The sequence below is a fragment of the Lepidothrix coronata genome, unplaced genomic scaffold (assembly GCF_001604755.1).
Source record: "Lepidothrix coronata isolate B3197 unplaced genomic scaffold, Lepidothrix_coronata-1.0 Scaffold2, whole genome shotgun sequence".
Taxonomy (NCBI): domain Eukaryota; kingdom Metazoa; phylum Chordata; class Aves; order Passeriformes; family Pipridae; genus Lepidothrix; species Lepidothrix coronata.
Window position 1 is genome coordinate 9,598,777 of NW_016690182.1, and position 19,205 is coordinate 9,617,981.

The 19,205-nt window shown below is 36.2% G+C and overlaps 1 protein-coding gene across 3 annotated transcripts in view; it reads right to left on the reverse strand.

The window, feature by feature from the left end:
- The window catches only part of PCDH11X (protocadherin 11 X-linked), a 460,056-nt gene that overhangs the window by 408,639 nt on the left and 32,212 nt on the right, over positions 1 to 19,205 (reverse strand). For all 3 annotated transcript variants that reach the window (XM_017818430.1, XM_017818418.1, XM_017818439.1), the window contains exon 2: positions 5,090 to 5,673. In XM_017818430.1, the coding sequence (XP_017673919.1) occupies positions 5,090 to 5,629 (540 nt within the window). In that variant the 5' untranslated portion in view covers positions 5,630 to 5,673. The remainder of the gene's footprint in view (positions 1 to 5,089; positions 5,674 to 19,205) is intronic.

Here is a 19,205-nt window from a genome sequence, read left to right on the forward strand (position 1 = left end):
AACTCTCCTCATCAGAGGCAAGACTGACGTACTGCCAGACTGAGTGAGAATCTATTTTGTCAGATTACAGAGGTATGAACTGACAACTACAAAAAGATTATTATATTATTCTAGAAGGAATGCACCAGCTGCTTCTGACAGGTAAATACAGCAGAACTACTGTGATAGGTCAAAGAAACGGAACTAAAACAGTAACACCAATCTCATTTCCTCCCTAAACTGTTACAGATTAAAGCAACAACCTATTAGCACACAGGATTAGCTCACAGAAGAAAATGCTCTGTTCCTGTTGCAACTATGCAACTTCTAGTGTATATGACATTCTACTTGACAAGAAATACTAAGGAATCAATATTAAAATATTATTTAAAACATGCACTTATATGAATCCTTTTGGAAGGACATGTGACTCTGCATTGCAGTACTCCAAGCTGCAATTTGACTCTGAACCAGCTCCCCTTTTTAACATCCAATAGAACAAAGAAATGCTTCACTCTAAAATCTTCATACTCAAAGCAGAAGCCTGTGAGCCTTTCCGTTCTAAGTATATTAATCAGGTTACACTAAATATTAGTTTGCCTTGAACTCAAATATAAATGTACTGAAGTAGTGTAATCAACAACAGCATGTAGGCATTTATAACTCCATAGTGGCATTGCCAGGGACAACATACAGGTTACATCAGTCTGGGAATGATGGGAATGCCCTGAAGAGGTGAACAAAGCCCTGTAGGCTTAGTTGCCTAATGGGCTAAACCAGAACACTAGTATATTTAGATTAATCCTGAATCAGGAATCACCATTTATTAAAGTTTCAGTTTAAAATTTGTTCTTGCATTCTACTATTTTAAGATACTACTTCTGTTTATGAATGCCCAACTCTTTTTCCCTATCATTTCCCATTGAAACTTTAAGTAGTTACCTCAACTGAGACAAAAATCAGTGGGTTTCCATCTGGCCATTTTTTTCTCTGAACTACTTCACTATCTTAGCTGCCCTTTCTACCAACTCCTACCATCACTGTTGTGCCATCTTGCTGCCCAGTCCAGCTGTTTCTCATTTTAAATGCCTTTTCTTTTATTGCTAAATATGATCTAAGTTCTCCCTCCTACCCTTGTTCACAGTAAACACTGTTTACCATGTGAAACCTTCATCTCATCCTCTCCATGGTCACCTTTGGGCACCTCAGCAGAGAAACACAATCTTTTATAATTCTTTGCACAACAACTCCTTTGGATAACAGCAAGATGCTTTGCATGACTGTGTCCTCTTTTCTGCTAACAGCAAAACTGTTGCCTTTTTAGAGTTCATCCATTTCAGACACCTGGGAAGTTTTGAAGCTTCATACCACAAATCAGTTACATATAAAGAAGTTATTCTCCATTGAGGTATGTTTCGATAAAATGCAGGTAGACAAAAAATACTCAAGTGCTAATTTGTGTAGTAATCAAAGAACTCTCTTGTTTTAAATAAGTCAAATCCTGCATTACAGAGCTTCCACATAGCACTGAACCCAGAATAAATATATATATATGTATATATATAAAATTTTGTTTTCTACTCTTTCAAAAGGATTTTTAGAAAGAGGGAAGATATTAAAATAACATGAAAGTCTTTCATACAGTTAAAAGACTTTATCATTTTTTTTTTATGTACTTTGCAAAAGAAACTGAATACAACAATTACATGTAACCTTTTCCCCACACTTTGAAAGGGCCAGTAAGGTAAGTGTAACAAAGTGAGGAAATGTTGTAACACATGATGGTTACCTTCCCAAGGAGCTACAGAATTACTGAAAATGTGTTAAAAACCTATAAACGATTCATCTGAGTTTGTAGAGAGAGGTTTATTCTTTTTTTAGACATTGTAATGGGAAAAATCTCTATCTTCTGGCAAAATAGATCTGGGCTTCACACAGGCAACAACCAAATTTTAGCTGAATTTCTTTCAAAATTGAAGTATAAATGGAAAAATTTCTCTGCACAACTTGTCAATTTTCTATTACTTTTTCTCCAAAATACAGAGCAACACATTTCACTCTGATGCTGCGCACACACTTAAGCATCAGCTTTTCTGCTTCTATGAAGGGATTTTCCTATCTTATCATCTCCTGCTCCTCTGCCATCCTCCAAGTAAGCTGCCCTGCCCATCAGTTTCATATTGAGTGCTTCCCAAAATTCCCCACGACTGTCATGTCAGCCCTGCCAGACTCGTCCTGCTCAGAAGGCACAACAGTTTCTGTTCTGCAGCTTCCCCACGTTTCTCTATGCTGGTTATAGAAGGAAGGAAAAGGTCAACACATCTCCAAAGCCAGAAGACATCAGTATCTTCAGAATGTACATCAAAAACCAGAGGAGGATAATGCACATAAAGAGTATTGGGGGAGGAAAGGCAAGCAGAAGCAACACCACCCTTGTGTGCCTGTCACTCTCCCTCTTTATATTTCAGTATTACCCAGGAAAGAATTCTCAGGCACCACAACTCTTCCTTTCTTTTTCATCTCCTTAATCTTCCCCAGGGAGGGATGGATCCATGTATATTACAGAATCACAAAATGGTTTGGGTGGATAGGACCTTAAGGGTCCTGTTACAATCCCCTGTCATGTGCAGGAACATCTTCCACTGTCCCAGGTTAAAAGATCCTCTCCAACTCTCTTGCATCCTCTCCAAGTACTGGAAGGCCTCAAAAAGGTCACCCTAGAGCCTTCTTTCTCCAGGCTGAACAATCCCAATTCTCTCCGCCTTTCCTCATAGGAGAGGTGTTTCATTGTTCTAATCATCTTCACGGCCTTCCTCTGCAATATATGCTGGATTTCCTGCCTGCTCACCAGAATCTTTCATTTCTTCTACTTTTTTACTCCTCTTATGTTCGCTTTTGATATTAACATTTAAAAACTGCCAATAGAAACTAGACATACTATTCCAAAGGGTGTCTGGCTGTCCTAAACACCTTCATGGCTTTACAGATATTTCCCAAGGTATGTGGAATTGCTGACTTATTTGAAGGCAGTAGATCCATAACTCAAAATGTACCTGAACAACAGGCATGCAAGAGAAAAATGCATTTAATTCCTTTAGAAGATCAGACTACAGGGCTGTCATTTTACAAATTATTTCAGTTGTGGCATGTGCAGCACAAGATTTCAGAACATTCAGTCCATACCAGTGTGTGTTTAACCTCATCACCTTTCTTTCCATTATGTGGTAGAAGCAGTTTTTCAGAGACACTTGAATCAACATATAACATGTTCTTTTTATTTTTTTTCCCCTAATTAAAAATTAAGTAATTTGTTATTTGAAAGTTATTTGCATATTTATGGGTAAAACCCCTCTCTGGCAGAGCATCTTATCTCACACTGCATCTCTAGACAAGGCCTTATGAGCTACACTACCTTTGGTAGAGCTGTAGCTTGTATTTTAGACAAGCTCCCACTTGTGTGACACAAATGTGCCACCACTCTGCTGATCTCTTGCATTCTCTTTCTGAATACACAGTCCGAAAATAAACTCAAAAACACGTCTGCTATTGTGGTGATCTGAACTGTTGCTCACTCAGTCTCAGGGACTCCTGATTTTGCCATTTTCTATAGTTTTCCTTTTCCTACAATAACAGCACTTTTCTCTCAGATAACTACCATTTCTCTGTTTAGACCAGGTATTATTTTGCCACATTTTGTCTGTAACCCTGGACTTTTTGTTATTTTCTAGTCCTACTGTTATTTATTTAATATGCCCTTATTCATTCCACAAAATCTCATTTAATATGCCAAATAAAGAATACTGCATCCTAATGGATGCTTCTGCTTGGCTATCTAAAAGAAAACCCAAACAAAATCATGCACATAAATATACCTGCTCTCCATATAACCTAGGAAAGGTTTTAAAAAGCTTACTAAACAGACCTCAAACATTATAGCAAGTTCTTAAAAGCCTTGGCTACGCTGAGAGCAGACAGGCATATGTGGGATTTCTTTTTTTTTTTTTACCTTTTGGATGGTTTACTAGAAATACCCAGTGGGATGAAGTTTTCTGAAAGAGATTTTTGTCTTTGTCCAGCTTAGGACCCACAATAACACAACTACTTCATGTTCCAAGCAATTTAAAAGAGCAAAAATTAAAAAAAAAATAGTTTTATTAAATTGTTAGTAAGTACTGATATATGTGAATCTCAGCTATCAAGTCAGTCAAGAAATATATTGGCCTGTATAGTCTGTATTTTTCTAGTCATTAATGAGTGTCAGACTGGTTGGTGAGCAGCCAAACCACAAAATAAATCCTTATTCCAAATCAAGGGAAATGAAGGCATTTTCAGCTTCCCCCAGTAGTTTTAGGACAAGTGTCTTTCTTGTTCTAAACTCTCTATTTTAGCAAACTCAGATGAAAGTTATCCTGTATTTAGCAATCACACACTCTTGTTTATATAAACACCACATGCTTTTATGTTATTCTTTTGTTCCTTAATTACAGTTCTCCTGTTCTTCGGTAGAAAGAGTAAAAGAAACAAGAATAAGAAATATTTGCACTGGCACTGCTGTTCTTGCATTTGTGCATATCTTGGACTTTCTCTTGCCCAGACACTACAAAGCTGCTCTGACAAATGGACTCTTTCATTGTGGAACAGCTCATCAATATACAGATGAGCATCACATCAACTTCTGGGCGAAGCTCTACTGCTCAAATCTAACAATTGTGCAAGAGACACCAACAAAAAAATGTTTACAAAAAGATAGGAGACATAAACCTAATGCAAAATACTATTGCACTTGGCCCTGTCACCCACCTTTCATGGTCTAAGACAACTGACAGCCAAAGTGTACAAACACTTTGAATTTTGGTAGAGAGCTCACAAAGACACGGATGTTTCATCACAGCGTTACACAGACATGCACATGCACAAACAGCTCTCCACAAAGTGAAGGTACAGTGCAGTAAATGCACTCAGGGGTACAAATTCACACTTCAAGACGTACCTGCACTGCACCACAGCTCTGGCACACACCTTCGGAATTCTAATGGGGTGGTAAGGACTGGCAACATTTGTGGGAAGACAGTAACACAGACAGTTACACAGAAGAATGGAAGAGACCCACCTTGAGCAGCTCATAATGCTGAATCCCATTGACACCGATGTCCGGATCGATGGCAGACGGGACAGAATAGCGAGAATTAATTGCTGTGTTTTCAGGGATAGAGATGTTAATCACCGTCGAGGGAAAAAGGGGGGCGTTGTCATTTATATCCTCTATTAGGAATCTGATCTTGACCAGTCTGAAAACTTCATCAGGCAAAACAGCCACCTCCACCTCATAGAAGCAGCGGTTCTCGCTGAAGATGCCGGCACAGAGCTTCTCCCGGTCGATGCGGTTCGCAGCCGTGAAAATCTCCCCAGTGTTCTCCTCTACCCTGACCAGCGGCACATCCCCAGTCTTGTACACGAGCTTGAACTGCAGTGGTGAGGAAAGGGGCACGTCTGGGTCCAGTGTTAGGTTAAGATCCTTGAGCAAATTGCCAATGAGGACATTTTCAGGCAGTTCTTCCCGCACGGTGTAATTCTTCTCCTGTGCGCCAGATTGGAATACAATACAGGCTAATAAGACTGCCAAGAGGTAGGTTCCAGACAGCAAGTCCATCTCCAGAATGACTAATGAGTATTTGTGTAGAACACCAGGAGTAGCTGGAAAAAGGAAAAGAAAAAATCTTAAAAACTTAGAGAATATTGGGTTCTTAAAGTAACAGAGACACGAAATGAGTGCCTATCCTGTGGCAAACCACCTGAACTGTTTTAACATCCAATTAATAAAGTGGCATTTGACCTAATCCTTCATAAAAATGCATAACATTTCTTGCACAACTTTTTACTTGAAAATATTACTTAAACACTGAGGAAAGAATCTTAGAACTGGATCAGACCGAATGAAGAAATAAGTACAGAAATCCTTGTTTCCAGCATGAGATATTCCTTTACTCCTCAGGAAAACTTCTTCCTTTGATCCCTCTACCACATTGTCCTCAATTTTTTTTGTTTGCAAAGAAAAAAAATAGGCAAGAAGTTTTCAAGAACCATCTGCTGAGAAGCAGATCTTTTTATACCTCTTGCTTAAAAGATAGGAAACCAAAAACACTTGTCTTAATTCTCCCCCAAGTTTTACACTGACAAAATTATGTAATGTTTGTTAACAACTACAAAGAAATCTGGCTATTTTTAATTGAGGAACTTAAACTGGCAAGAAAAATGTTATCTAGGTGGATGTCTGGTGAACTTCAGCCAACAATGGGTGGAAATCTGTCTGGTGAACTGTAAGAAATTTCATATAATTTTAAATCTCTGTTCATATATAAGCAAAGTACTTTGGAATACCAATACCTTTAAAGTGAGGTAAAGATTTGTTCTACATAGAAGAAAATTCTGTACTTTTCAACCTAGGTTCTGAATAACAATGTATTCCCTCATAAGATTGTTAAAAACCTCAAGAAAGGTGGAAGTAGAATGGGGGGATAGAGGTAAATACAGATATCTGTGTATTTACATACAACCTTCAGCCAAGAACTTCGAAGAGAAAAATCCCACTATTGAACTCCATGTAGAGAATATGCTACTTTGCTTAATCTTTACATAATTCTGCTATTCCAGAATTTAGGATCTTCTAGAATAACATTTCTGTAAGGTATGACAGTTCCATGTAAAGCGATTTTTCTAGTTAATGTAATCTTAGCTCCTACCACCTTAGCATATGTTTCAAATATACCTGTACTAACATATCTACATTCTTTTCATTGTGTAGGTAAAAATGTAATTTTTTTTTTCCTGTCTCTTCTCATTTTATTCTCCCTGTCATAGCACAGATTGATTTACTCCTGCAGATCAAGTTGCAGCAGTCGAAAAAATTACTGAAGCCAGTAATTGCCTTCACCTGTTAGTTACTGCCTTTCAGCAGTGCCACTTTCAGGGTAATTTAAACTAAAACATTTGATTTTGCAGTGAAACAGATTAGGAACAATTAATATTGCTGTTCCATTTAAACACTGTGAACTGCTTTGGATTGGGAGCAAGCAACAGATAAAGAACATTCCAACTAGATCTGCGAGGTGCATCTTTCCACGTCAGCATGATTTAACTGCAAAGCATTTTCTGGCTTTTAGGGTTGTACAAAAGGAGCAACCTGAAGTAAAAATCCAATGCTGCAAAGTCTTCACTTATGAAAAAAGGCATTGCTCACTGAGTAATTCAATTAACCTGGAGGAGATTGCTGACAGAGGTGAGAACGGGGTGTGCAGTTTGCGTGGCGCAGTCACCGCGTTACCTGCAGCCATTTACATCAGTAATTCACTGGTGTATTTGCAGCACTTCAGGAATTCAGCGTGCAACAATTCACAATCCAGCACTAACCAGGCCTCCAGGAGGGAACTAACAGTGCAGGATAAACAGCCAGTTTATAAATCCATTATGATATTAAATTCTGAATATGCAAATAAGGAAGTCATCACAGACCCTGATTAGCATTACTGGTAACACTATGGCAGCAGCGTGAGCTTAATGAAATAACTGTGGTGATGTTGTACAAGGATATTAGTTTGACTATTATGATTTTATTTATTAACTGTCTTATTCTTCTTTAAATACATGTCCAGCAATTGTCACCCCATCAAAGTAATTGCCCACATACTTCAACCTGCAGAGAGCTCTTATTTCAGGAAAGTACATCTTTGTATTCACTATTATTAAAATAAATATATTTACATTGTTTCCTATGAAAAAAACCCACAAATAAAAATGTGTGGGTCACAATGAAGAGTTGGTATTTAAATGTTGCCCTGAAAACAAAATTTCAGAATGGTTGCACTTTCTGTACATACTGGAAAGCCTTGTTTTGCCACTTCTCCTTCTCTATCACAGGTTAAACTGAAAAATAACAAAATAGAAGTAAAAAATCCCTTTACATCCTGATGTTTACAGAATAATATTTGAAAAGTACAGTTAATTTCTTAAGGGAGGAAATTAACTAAAGAACAATAACAACCATAAGTATAAACCAAATTCCAGGCCCTATCCCAAATTCTTCTGTGACAATATTGATGTACATATTGCTTATAAATCGTAACAATATAAAAATATTTTATAGTCAGGTATATAAATCTTCCAAATAATCTTACATTATAAAAGAAACATTTTTATTATTAAAAAGGCTATGAATGTTACACCACTCTGCTCTCCCTAGTTTTGAAGATATGGGGAGTTTTAACCACACTCGAAATCTTGTGTTTTATCTGTCAAGTTTTACAAAGCAATATGAGGATGAGTACATAGATGAAAGTCTAAAGAGTTCATCAAAAACTTTCCTGAATCAATTCTGAAAGTTGTGATAGTACCAGTAGATAATTTATATTAAAAATAACTGATAAGGATTCCCATAACCCCAGTTTTAACTGCAGTGGATTTTCCAGGGATTATAAAATAACAACAACAGGACTTAAAAGAGGTTTGCCAGAAAAACCACAGGGTGGAACTTAACATTACATTCCTATGCATACTTTTATTTACTTTTTTAATTAAACAAAGTTTGAAACACTCTATTGAAGTTACTTTTGTGCCATAATGAAGAAAATACCTTAAAGCACAAAAATGCTTATAAACCATGTCAGATAAATGCTAACATGACTTTTTATAGTGTCTTTTACTGTCATTGATTTTCCTGAATGACTAAAGGGTATAGACATCTAATAGGCAGTGTCAGTACTTGTAACAGGAAAAACCAACTAGCAATGGCTTACAATTCTTGTAAGAATTCCATAGAATACACTGGTTTTTAATGGTCTTTACCTCTTTCTAAACAATTCTAGGAACAGTTTTTAACCTTTAAAAAGTGTTCTAGAGATGCAGGCCTTTAAGGAGAGAGGGGGAAAAAAAAACCAACATGACTTAAGTTTTCTGCTTAGATATAGAGTAGAATATTTTATGTCGTGGGGAAAGAGTTGTTCTTACAGAAACCTATTTATATAGTCATAGCTGTATGTTGCCTGTCATTTGTGCCATAGCACTGACAGCAACACTATGGCAACAGCAATGCAAAGGAAAAGAGCACGAGGTACTTTCTAGCAACCAAGCATCATCCTGAAAGACATTTATAAAATCAGAGTATTTCAGACTGGAGCACAGAGGAAACAAAAAGTGCAGAAGGCTAAATAGAATAGTCCAACTCTAAAGGACCTTTCATAAGTTCCAGCACTCACTCACACTTTTAAGGCGGTAAAAAAAAATTAAGAACAAATAAAATTGTTTAACAGAAGGTAACATTAGGCTTGCCAAGCCATTTTCCCAGCTTTCAAAAGCAAGCATTGATGCCTGTGCTGCTGACTTCCCAACTAGCAAGGCAAATGGCCCAGATGGACAAGATGGAGGGTAGGAGGGGGAGAAAAAATTTGAAACTTGCTCTCCCTTCATCTGACTATCTGTGCACTTAAATATACCTGGGGTTTTTTGTCCAATATACCAAACCTTAATGGTGTCATTTCAATATTACCACTGCTCATTATTACCTTCATTTAGCAGCTGTCAAATCACACCTTGAAAAGCAGAGAGAATATAAAAGCTGCAACCACCTAATGGAATAGGTTGTGAAGGTAGAATCTAAATCTCTTCCTTACACACAAGGCTCCAGCTGGTCCCATCTGAGTCCTTTGCCTTATTACAGGACTTGTTATTTCTTCCTTAAGAGGATCACAGAAAAGTAGTAAAAGGGGTAAAGAGCTCAGGTGTCCACTTCACATTAAGAAGTAACACTATTTTTTAATACCTGGGCTCAGATTTGATTTAGAGCAGGAACAAATAATCTGTGGTAATATTTTGTAATTACTATATCAAGTTTAAAAAAAAAAGTATCGTATTTAATGAATTAGGAATATTATATTGAAGTCCAAAACTACATCAATACCCAATTACTGAAATCACAGTAGAGAAGAAATCCTGAAAATATCACTCCCATTCTTATCTTCATATTCCTGAACCTATTTTAATTACTTGGACAAATTTAGCTAGGAGACCACACTTTTTCAATATAATATTCTTTTCATTTGCTGCTAATCCACCATGGGCTCCTTAAACAGGAGTATTTAAATCCCTGCATTAAAATGGTGTTTCTCAGAGCAAAAGATCTTCATGACATGGGCTCAATCTGTCAGTCAATACCATGATTATAATGTTATTTAACTGAGAGTGAGCTCTTTGCAACTGTTCCACTTCACAAAAGCTCCCTCTAAAGTGCCAGCTGACAGCTCTGTGCACAAGTTTTGAATTCATGAACCACGCTGGTGTGGATTTCAACTTTATCCTGTAGATCTCACCTGCTGGATTGTTAGGTAGGAACTTTCTGATACTGCAAATTTTTAGTGTTTGCTATTTTAGCTGTTGGGTTGTTTCTTTGCTTGCCATAAACCACCACCATGGCTGCACACAGGCAGGTTTCGTTAAGGAGCTGGCTGGTTTTGATGGTGTTTATTTTTAAAAAAGAGAATTTACAGATATTTCTTACTGGTTTTGGTGACAATAAGAAGCACTACAAAGCCATTGCCTGACAGAAATCCCTCTCGGTTTTTTAAGGCCAGACACAAATTATAACAAACAATCTGAACTCATTTTCACACTTTATAGTATTTCAAACATAAATTATTTTGCAGCCATAAATATTTATCCACAGAATCCACTCCCTACACAGGATATTTCATTATCGTATTCAAAGAAAAGACCTACCTCAAAGAGAAACAGACAATTTGTTATATTATCAAGGCTTTCAAATTCATTCCCTCATATGATTTTACTCTAAATCCACTAAGGGACTGATTCATTCTTTGATCTATTTTTTATTAGCATGATGGTACTGACTTCAATGAGGTTTCTTTAATTTGATTTTTTTTTCAGTGATGAACAAAATGAAACTGGAAATTCTCAGCACCAGGAGAAAACATCACCCCACATCCATTTAATTCAACAAAAGAATTAAGTAAGTGTGGGCCACAACTTGCTTACAGTTGCATTCTTTCCTGATCCAGGGGTTTTCCTGCTTTAAAAATAGGGTATGTTAAGGTTTTTTATGACTTTTCCATCACAGGGGGTAAAAAATGCTCTTCACTTGAGGAAATAACACGTTAATGACCCAAAGGCAGGTTCTTGCAGGCACGTGAAGAAGCAGCAACAGCGTGGAAAACAAACAACTGATAACTTCTTACTGAAAGAGAATTCTGTCTTCCTGATATTAATCTACAGCTGATAGGAAGAGTGTTTATTAAGATTTGCATGAAGATCCTGGAACCACTGAACAGAACTATAAACACACAATAGGCAGTGAGCATGCTGAATGAACAAATTAAACTCAATCACATTGCTATATGGCACAAGAAGTAATTTATTTTAACTGTTGAAAACTAATCCCTTTAAAGCTGAAGTCTCTTTTTTACTGAAATAATAACTACAGTCCACCTTTGGGAGAACACATCTAGAAGCCACTCAGCAAATATTTTAGAAATATCCTGTAACTTATTTCAGAGATCTCTGAGATATGCACTGTCAAATTTATTTACATACCAGTGACACTAAGAAATCATCTTGCTTTTAGCAGTGAAACATTTTTGCACCAGAGCTGCATAAAAGCTAAAGGTTGAAAACAAAAATCATGGAAAAAAAAAAGGGGAAGATGTCTCTGATAAGCATGGTTATTTCCATTTTCCTAGAAAGAAATACTAGGATACTTGAATAAACAGGGGGAAAAAAAAAGGAATAAAAACTGCAAAAACATCAAACCAAACTCAATACACAAACTCCCTATAAATCTGCAGACTGTTACAACTCAAAATTAACACAACATTGCTCTACAAATTCAAATATATATTCACTAAAATTCAGTGGCTGACTTCAAAAAACATTACAAAAAATCAAGTTATTCATGGTATGATTCATAGTGTCAGTTTCTTTGCTTTTTATTTGTGTGTTTGTACTACATGAATATATTTTACAAATCAAGTGAAAATTGCTCTAGTTTTGGTGCTTGAAAATCTGTTCATGCCTCAAATCTGAAAATTAAATCTCTGCTAAAACAAACAAAAGAAAAGTCATCCATGAACCACTGGCAAGAGAACATGGTATCACAATAAACACTATGTGAAACCACATATGTGATTGTTGGATATACTCCAACATAAGACACATTTTTATTTATTTAAAAATTGAAGTAAATCTGATTTTAGTCATTTGTGTCAAACCCTTTTAAATGGCAATTGTCAAGATCACCTGTTTCACACATAATGCATTTTTTTTACTGCCTCACTGCCAGTTAATAACTTTCATTACTGACTAGTAAAAAACCCACATTTCCCAGTGTCTATTAAACAACACAAGTATTTATGAATCAGACCAGGAATACTTCTCACAGCTGAATGTTATATTCTTTATTACCTGCTTACACCAGATACAATTCTGCCTGGAGCCCAGTAATATACATTACTATATATTCTAGAGTAGCCGAAATCAGCTGCCTTCTTCTAACACCTCTTCAGTTCCAAACACAGAGATGAGGTAGCTACAGTAACTTACACTTCTCCTTTAAAGATCCATTTGTGAGAGCACTGTTCCCAAAACTTATAGAAAGAAACCCAAAACCTATACATACTGCCATTTCATTTAAAGTCAGGAATTAAATGAAGAAAAAAAAATCTATTTATATTCTGTAATTCCTGTTAAACTCAGGCTATCCAGAATTTCGCAGTATTTGCATCCAGTTTCTAAAGGAAAAATATATTTCTCCTGGGTGTCAGAATACACATATTAGTCATTAAATGATACCAGAACCTTAAGTGTTCTATAATTTTTTTTTAAACTGCCTAAAGTTTCATATTTCCATCAGTTTCTCCTTGTCTTATCATACCCAAAGAAATAGTATGTTTTTCATCCAGTAGTAGCATAGCTACCTATTTTCATATGGGATTTTTTATTCTGCTTAAATGTAAATTAAATGCAAACTAGAAGGTTCTAATCAAGAGTTCAAAACATCAAATATATCATAAAAGATAATCCCTATATCTTAGGATATATCTCACCAATTAATAGCCACGTCACTATGTTTGTCCAAAGTTGTCACCAGTAACATATGGATACCTTACCTAGGAAGACATCTTTATAAATCATAAATTCATCTCTGGAATCTCTAAGAGTACCATGAACTTGAGAACTAATTGCACGACTTGGAAGGAATTTTCTCATAATTTATGTATGGGCCCAGAGCAGGGAAGCAATCAACACATTTTTGAGCTAACTGGCCCTATCTAAATACACTGTATGAATAAAACAGGGCAGTATGCAATATAACATTCCTAAGAGAAGAGGATTTCAGAGGAAGGCTTCTCCAAGGGCAGAACAGAACCACTTGAAGATAAGTTATATTAGAATACAAACCAAAACCAGATGATAAGCAAATTCTTCCTCCCAGCCAGCCCTGCCCTGACTCCAGCCCACCTGAAGGCTTGTCACTCCTCCACTGACCCTCAGGCAGTTTTTAGGGAAACTCTTGCTTTTTTGTTACCTGACCATAAAGGCAAATCCAACATCTTTAGCCATGGAAAGCCCTGTGACAGGAATTGCTTCCTGCCAGGGGGAGCCCCTCAGCTGGCAGCCCTTGGCCACCTCTGCCCTGATGGGATCCAACCACCACCTGGTGAAAGAGAAACTTCTGACAACACAACACCATCACCTAACAGTTTTAACAGCTTTGCCTTATTGATACATAAGAAAATTACTTCTCTGGTTCAATAGTTTATGTAGACAAAAAATGTAAAGGTTTTTTTTCTCTGTAATGTTAAAAAACCCTCAACAAAAAAAAAAATGACACAGGAATCATTTGACTGTTCTGGTAAAAGACTTCCTTGTGCACAGCAACTCCCATCCTGACAGATCCCCAAACTGCTGCAGAGATTGTAAACACATGAATTGCTTCTCAGAGCAAATTCTGTGCCAGGAGCACTACACTAAAGTGATTCTGAAAAAGGGATTGAAAACTAAATTATCCCATGGAAATGATGGAGCATAGCTGTTTAGACCTCGGAGAAAGCAGATACCAAAAGACAGTTAAACTACTTGTACAAAAAATACTCAGTAAAAAGAGTCACAGAATTGGATAAAACAGACTTATAAGATCTTTAAAATGTGTTACAGCAGTTTGATGTGCAGGGCCTGTATAGTAAGTATGGTTTAAGAACTGGAGTATCTGGTCGACAATTAAATTGATTCAAAGCCCACTGAAAACAGTGGCATCTTCTGCAAGGCTTAAAAAGTTTGCTGGAACAACAGCTCTGGAAATGGAATTCCTCAACTTGACCTTAAAGTGGAAGAGCCTACACATCTCAACAACAGAACTTTATTAAATATTTGCATAGACTGTTGCGTGTCAGTAATTAATACTTGATTTTAGATTTTATTACAAATGTCAGGCCAGATCAAAACAAGCTGTGCTCTTGAAGCCTGTCATGGTAAAGCTGTTGCTCACCTGAAGCTCAGAAAATCTGATTTTTAAAGTTTTGCCTAGAAGCATCAAGTTTGGGATATTTGGGGTATTATTTCCCACCCATTCTCTTTCTTCTGACATCATGCAAAAGGATGAACAGCTTCAAAAGATTTGGGAAGGGGGGAGAATTTATATCTAATAATAAGAGCTCTGTATATCAGAGTCCTGTAGGTTATCATGTTCATAGAAAACTTTTAAAAGTCGTATTGAAGCACATTTTCCCACACAATATCATGGGGCCATGATGCATTTTTTCATTACCGGTACACTACATAGAACATTTTTTGAAAGAATCAAATATTAGTTCTTGAAAGCAGAAATTAAATGGGGAAAAATCTTACAGGAGTCTTGTGAACAATGATTAAAATTTCAAATGGATGTATATTCTTCTTCCTCTCTTTTGTATAAAAGTCATGTCCTTGCTCCACAAACCCAAGTGAAAAAACTAATTTTGCATATAAATAGAGTGACTTCATGCTGGATAAAAGCTTATTATTTAGTTGTAAGACAGTCAGAAAAGAGTAAAAAATATACCACAAAACACATACCTGTCTCTTAGCTGAAATAATTACAACACAGAGAATCTTTGAATAATATTGGATTGTATTAAACACTGTATCATATGTAAGTTGTATCACGCTTCATATTTTGGTTACTTTGCCTATTTCAAGCAACTACAGATGACTCAAGACATTTTGGTTATTTCTGGAAACTGGACATTTGTATTAGGGTTGTAATAGAAATGTCATGCAAACATTTAAGATATCAGATAGACTGCTCCTTTACATCAGCTAATTATGCCTCCAAATCTAAGACCTGCCAAGAAAATGAATGTTTTTCCTTTTATGCAGAGGTTGTTTTGAATGTCTTAAACAAGATCAACGCAAGTGACACAAGGACATAATTATATGTTGCTTCACAAGATGGAAAAACAACAGTGATAAGATTAACTGCTCCATCAATTACTGGTATAAGGAGTAGAAATATTGATTTGTGATTAAATTAAGATAAAATAATAACATTTCAAATCTTTAGCATCTGATAATGTAACTGTTGGTCAGAACTCCTAATGATTTCCAGTAAAGTAGACGCTCAGAACTTAAAAAATTCAAATCCTGGTTAGTAAAGAAAATTTGGTCTTGCTACTAAAATCTACCAGAATTCCGGGTGTGTCATATAAAATATGTATTAGGTGTATTCAGTGAATTTGTCTAAGACAAAGTTCTATCCTGGTATAGAAACTGGAAGTATTAAAGTGTTGTGGTACTGAAAAGTAGCCACAATTCCTACTGCAACAAAATTATTATGAAGAAAATGTAGTCAGTTTAACAGGACTATGGAATACTTCCCTGGAACTTTAATAATGTCTGTCCCATGTATACCGTAAAGTATTAGAAGATATTTTGATTTTTTTCAAACATACCACATTAAAAGAGTGTCTTCAGTTTTCAGGTCTACTTGCCTAATAAAATTCCTCTGTGTTTTACGTGATGCAGCACATTACAACTATTTTCTGATGTGCAGACATGATGAACTCCTAGAGGCAGTCTAACATCTCGCAGTGATGTTTCTCTGTGCATCAGTAATTTCTTCACTGCTTCTACTACAAGCATTAGTGATGGGATATTTTTGTGTGATTTTGTGGCACATATCACAGATTTTTTCCTTTCTTTGGCAGAGTTTGAGGAGGCATATTATTTCTCAGTGCACAGTGTGGATGGATCTGCACTGTTCTAAATGGAGAATCGTTCTCTGTAACCTGAGGGATACTGCCAAGTCTGGTTTCTTTAAAATCAATTCAAGAGATTCATGCTCAGGCTTGGCTGGAGGAATAAACTTTTTGATCAAATCACAACAACACAAGTTCTTATAGTTCCCCTTCTATTGGGATGCAACGTTTTCTTGGAGAAAAAAAAAATAAATAGACATTTTCATGGTATACACTATATTCTGCCATATGTTTGCTGGTGTGTTCTACTCTTACCCAGATTAAAGCACACAAATATCAGGTTGAAATATCCTTCCTGTCCTAGAAAATACGATCAGTTATCTCAATCCATTGTTTAAATTCATATTATTTCAGGAGAAAACAAAACAAGTAATTACACGAGCCACACAATGCCTTTTCCCATACAATTACAAATTGATGCAATGGGGTTTTCTCTTGTTTGTTCATTTATTTGGTTTATAACAGAGACATTAGGGGAATTCAGTTGAAAAATATCTGCAAAACAAATTTCCAGGCTGATGACTGAAATAATGTTGCATGAAATGCAGATGATGTTCCATGCCTTGGTTCAGATACATCTCCCATGGTCTCTGCAGAACAGTAAAAGATTTGCAGTTTTCTTGACCACTAATATTTTAGAATTCTATCAGTAGTAGATATTATAACCATTGCAATCTCAGCCATCTCATTATTCTTGCATTTGACCTGAAATAAAGAAGGTCAATAATCAGATTGAAAAAATTCCATGGTTGATTATTTTAGCCCTTCAGTTCAACAGCAAAATCATTTTAATGACTATCTGTTATTGAAATTATTATTTCATTATATTTTAAATAAACACAATTGATACTTCTTTTTTAATTCAATGTCCAAAGGCTCAGAGTATCACCTCAAATCCCCACACATCTCCTACTGACACTAGCAAGACTCACAGACTAACAAATGAAAACACTGAAATAGCTGAAAAACAGTTTAACATGGTCTGTAGTGGCACAGGACCCAGGCTGCAACATTCAAAGACCACAGGTCATGTTTAGCCTTCTGTCACTGAAACCAAACCAAACCACAACAAAAAACCCAGCAAGTTGTTGCTGTGCCTACTACTCCTAATTATTGTTTTCTGTAGATCAGATCGAGTGCATGTGTACAACTAACTCCTGCAACAGCAGCTGTTACATTTGCTCCTTAGAAACTATAAATAATACTGACCCTTTTCATGTTTCTGAGCATAACACATTAAACCATTAGGGCACTAAAACAAAAGATCCCTGCTACATTTTACTTGCCAGTTTTCACCTTCCCTTGAGAGAACTAAGAGCCTATGATTTAGAGAAAATACAGGTTATTTCATCCTTCAGTGGGAAACTTTGATCTTTTATCTAAATATTGTCTGCAAGACAAGAACAAAATAACTGTGTGCTCACTTGGATTTAAGCAGGTTACACTATCTGCAGATTTCCATGTGATCGTTACATTTTTGGTTTGAATGCATCCTCCTCTATTAGAAATTAAAGATGCATCTTTATTTGCTTATTTTTTTCACGCAGTACTTTTGCAAATATTCTGTGTAAGCCTTCATTACGATGTTTTAGCAAGCAGGCCACCTAGTGCCTAACAATAACAAGTACTCTGTAATGACCTGACGTGTTCAGCAAGAAGGAACAGCACTTAGTCAACTGGATATCAAAACCATGTTACCATACTAAAACTCTGATAAAATAATCTAGTAGTCTCCCCCTGCCCCTCAGCAGAATTGTGACATTTTCCTGTAACAATTTTAAAAGTGGAATAGATATATACCTTTGTCTTGTTAAGAAAGTTAAAATTCCTTTCTTTAAAAATTCATTTTGTAGGTCTTCTAGTTGTTTATAAGATCTCAGTTATTTCAGTCTTTTGCTGAAAAAATAAATGCTGGTCTTTTTCTAAGAAAATGTTCTTCTCTTAGAGGGTGGTTGGGCACTGAACAGGCTCCTCAGGGCAGTGATCACAGTTCCAAGGCTCACAGAGCTCAAGGAGCATTTGGATAATGCTCTTGGGCACATGATGGGATTGTTGGGGGTGTCCCGTGCAGGGCCAGGAGTTGGACTGGATGATCCTTGTGGGTCCCATCCAACTCAGGATATTCTATGATTCTACAACTTCCCATTCTTCTTTGACACGTCATGTCTAATTTTACCTAATTAAGTTAACAAAAACATAGTATTTTAAATGTCAATGACAGATCTGGTAGCACCATGGCAAGAGGTATTTCCTCCTGATTAATTTGTGTCAGTATTTTAGGGTCCAATTTAGTGTCTTTTAAGATAGTGGGCAAAGTTTCTATAAACATCAAGAGCTATAGTGCCTATTAAGCTTTCTGTTTCATCTTGGCAATATACTGCTTTTCTCTAGACTGGAATGAAAATTCAATAATCTCAAGAAGCAGGCAATAGTCCCTCAAAGTAAAAAAGACCACTTCTTTTTTTACCCAAACTTAAATTACTCTTAGTACTTTCCTCAGAAAAGTGAGATTTTAAGGCCATGGAAAGGCTCTATTCAAAGGTATTAGAAGATACTGAAAATATTTTTGTATTCAGATTCTACAGACTAATTTTCAAATATCCTAATTTGACATACCTCCATCACAAATGATTTAGTCAGAATCAAGTGTTTTGGTTCCTCTGAACGTCAGTGGAATTTGGGTTCCCCCAGCACTGGGAAATGTGTATCCAGTGCTGCATATCTCATCCAATGCTCTTAAAGCTGAAGTTAAATATTTTTTTCAAAAAGCTATTTACCCTGGACAGTATAATACCCTGAATCTCCTGGTTCAATTTATAAACATTTAGGACTTATGTGTGTACAGATATGTGTGTATATATACAGTGCTTATATGGAAAAGAAATAATGAAAAGCATTCAGTGAAATATACTTCTTTTTGAACATTAAAGCAAA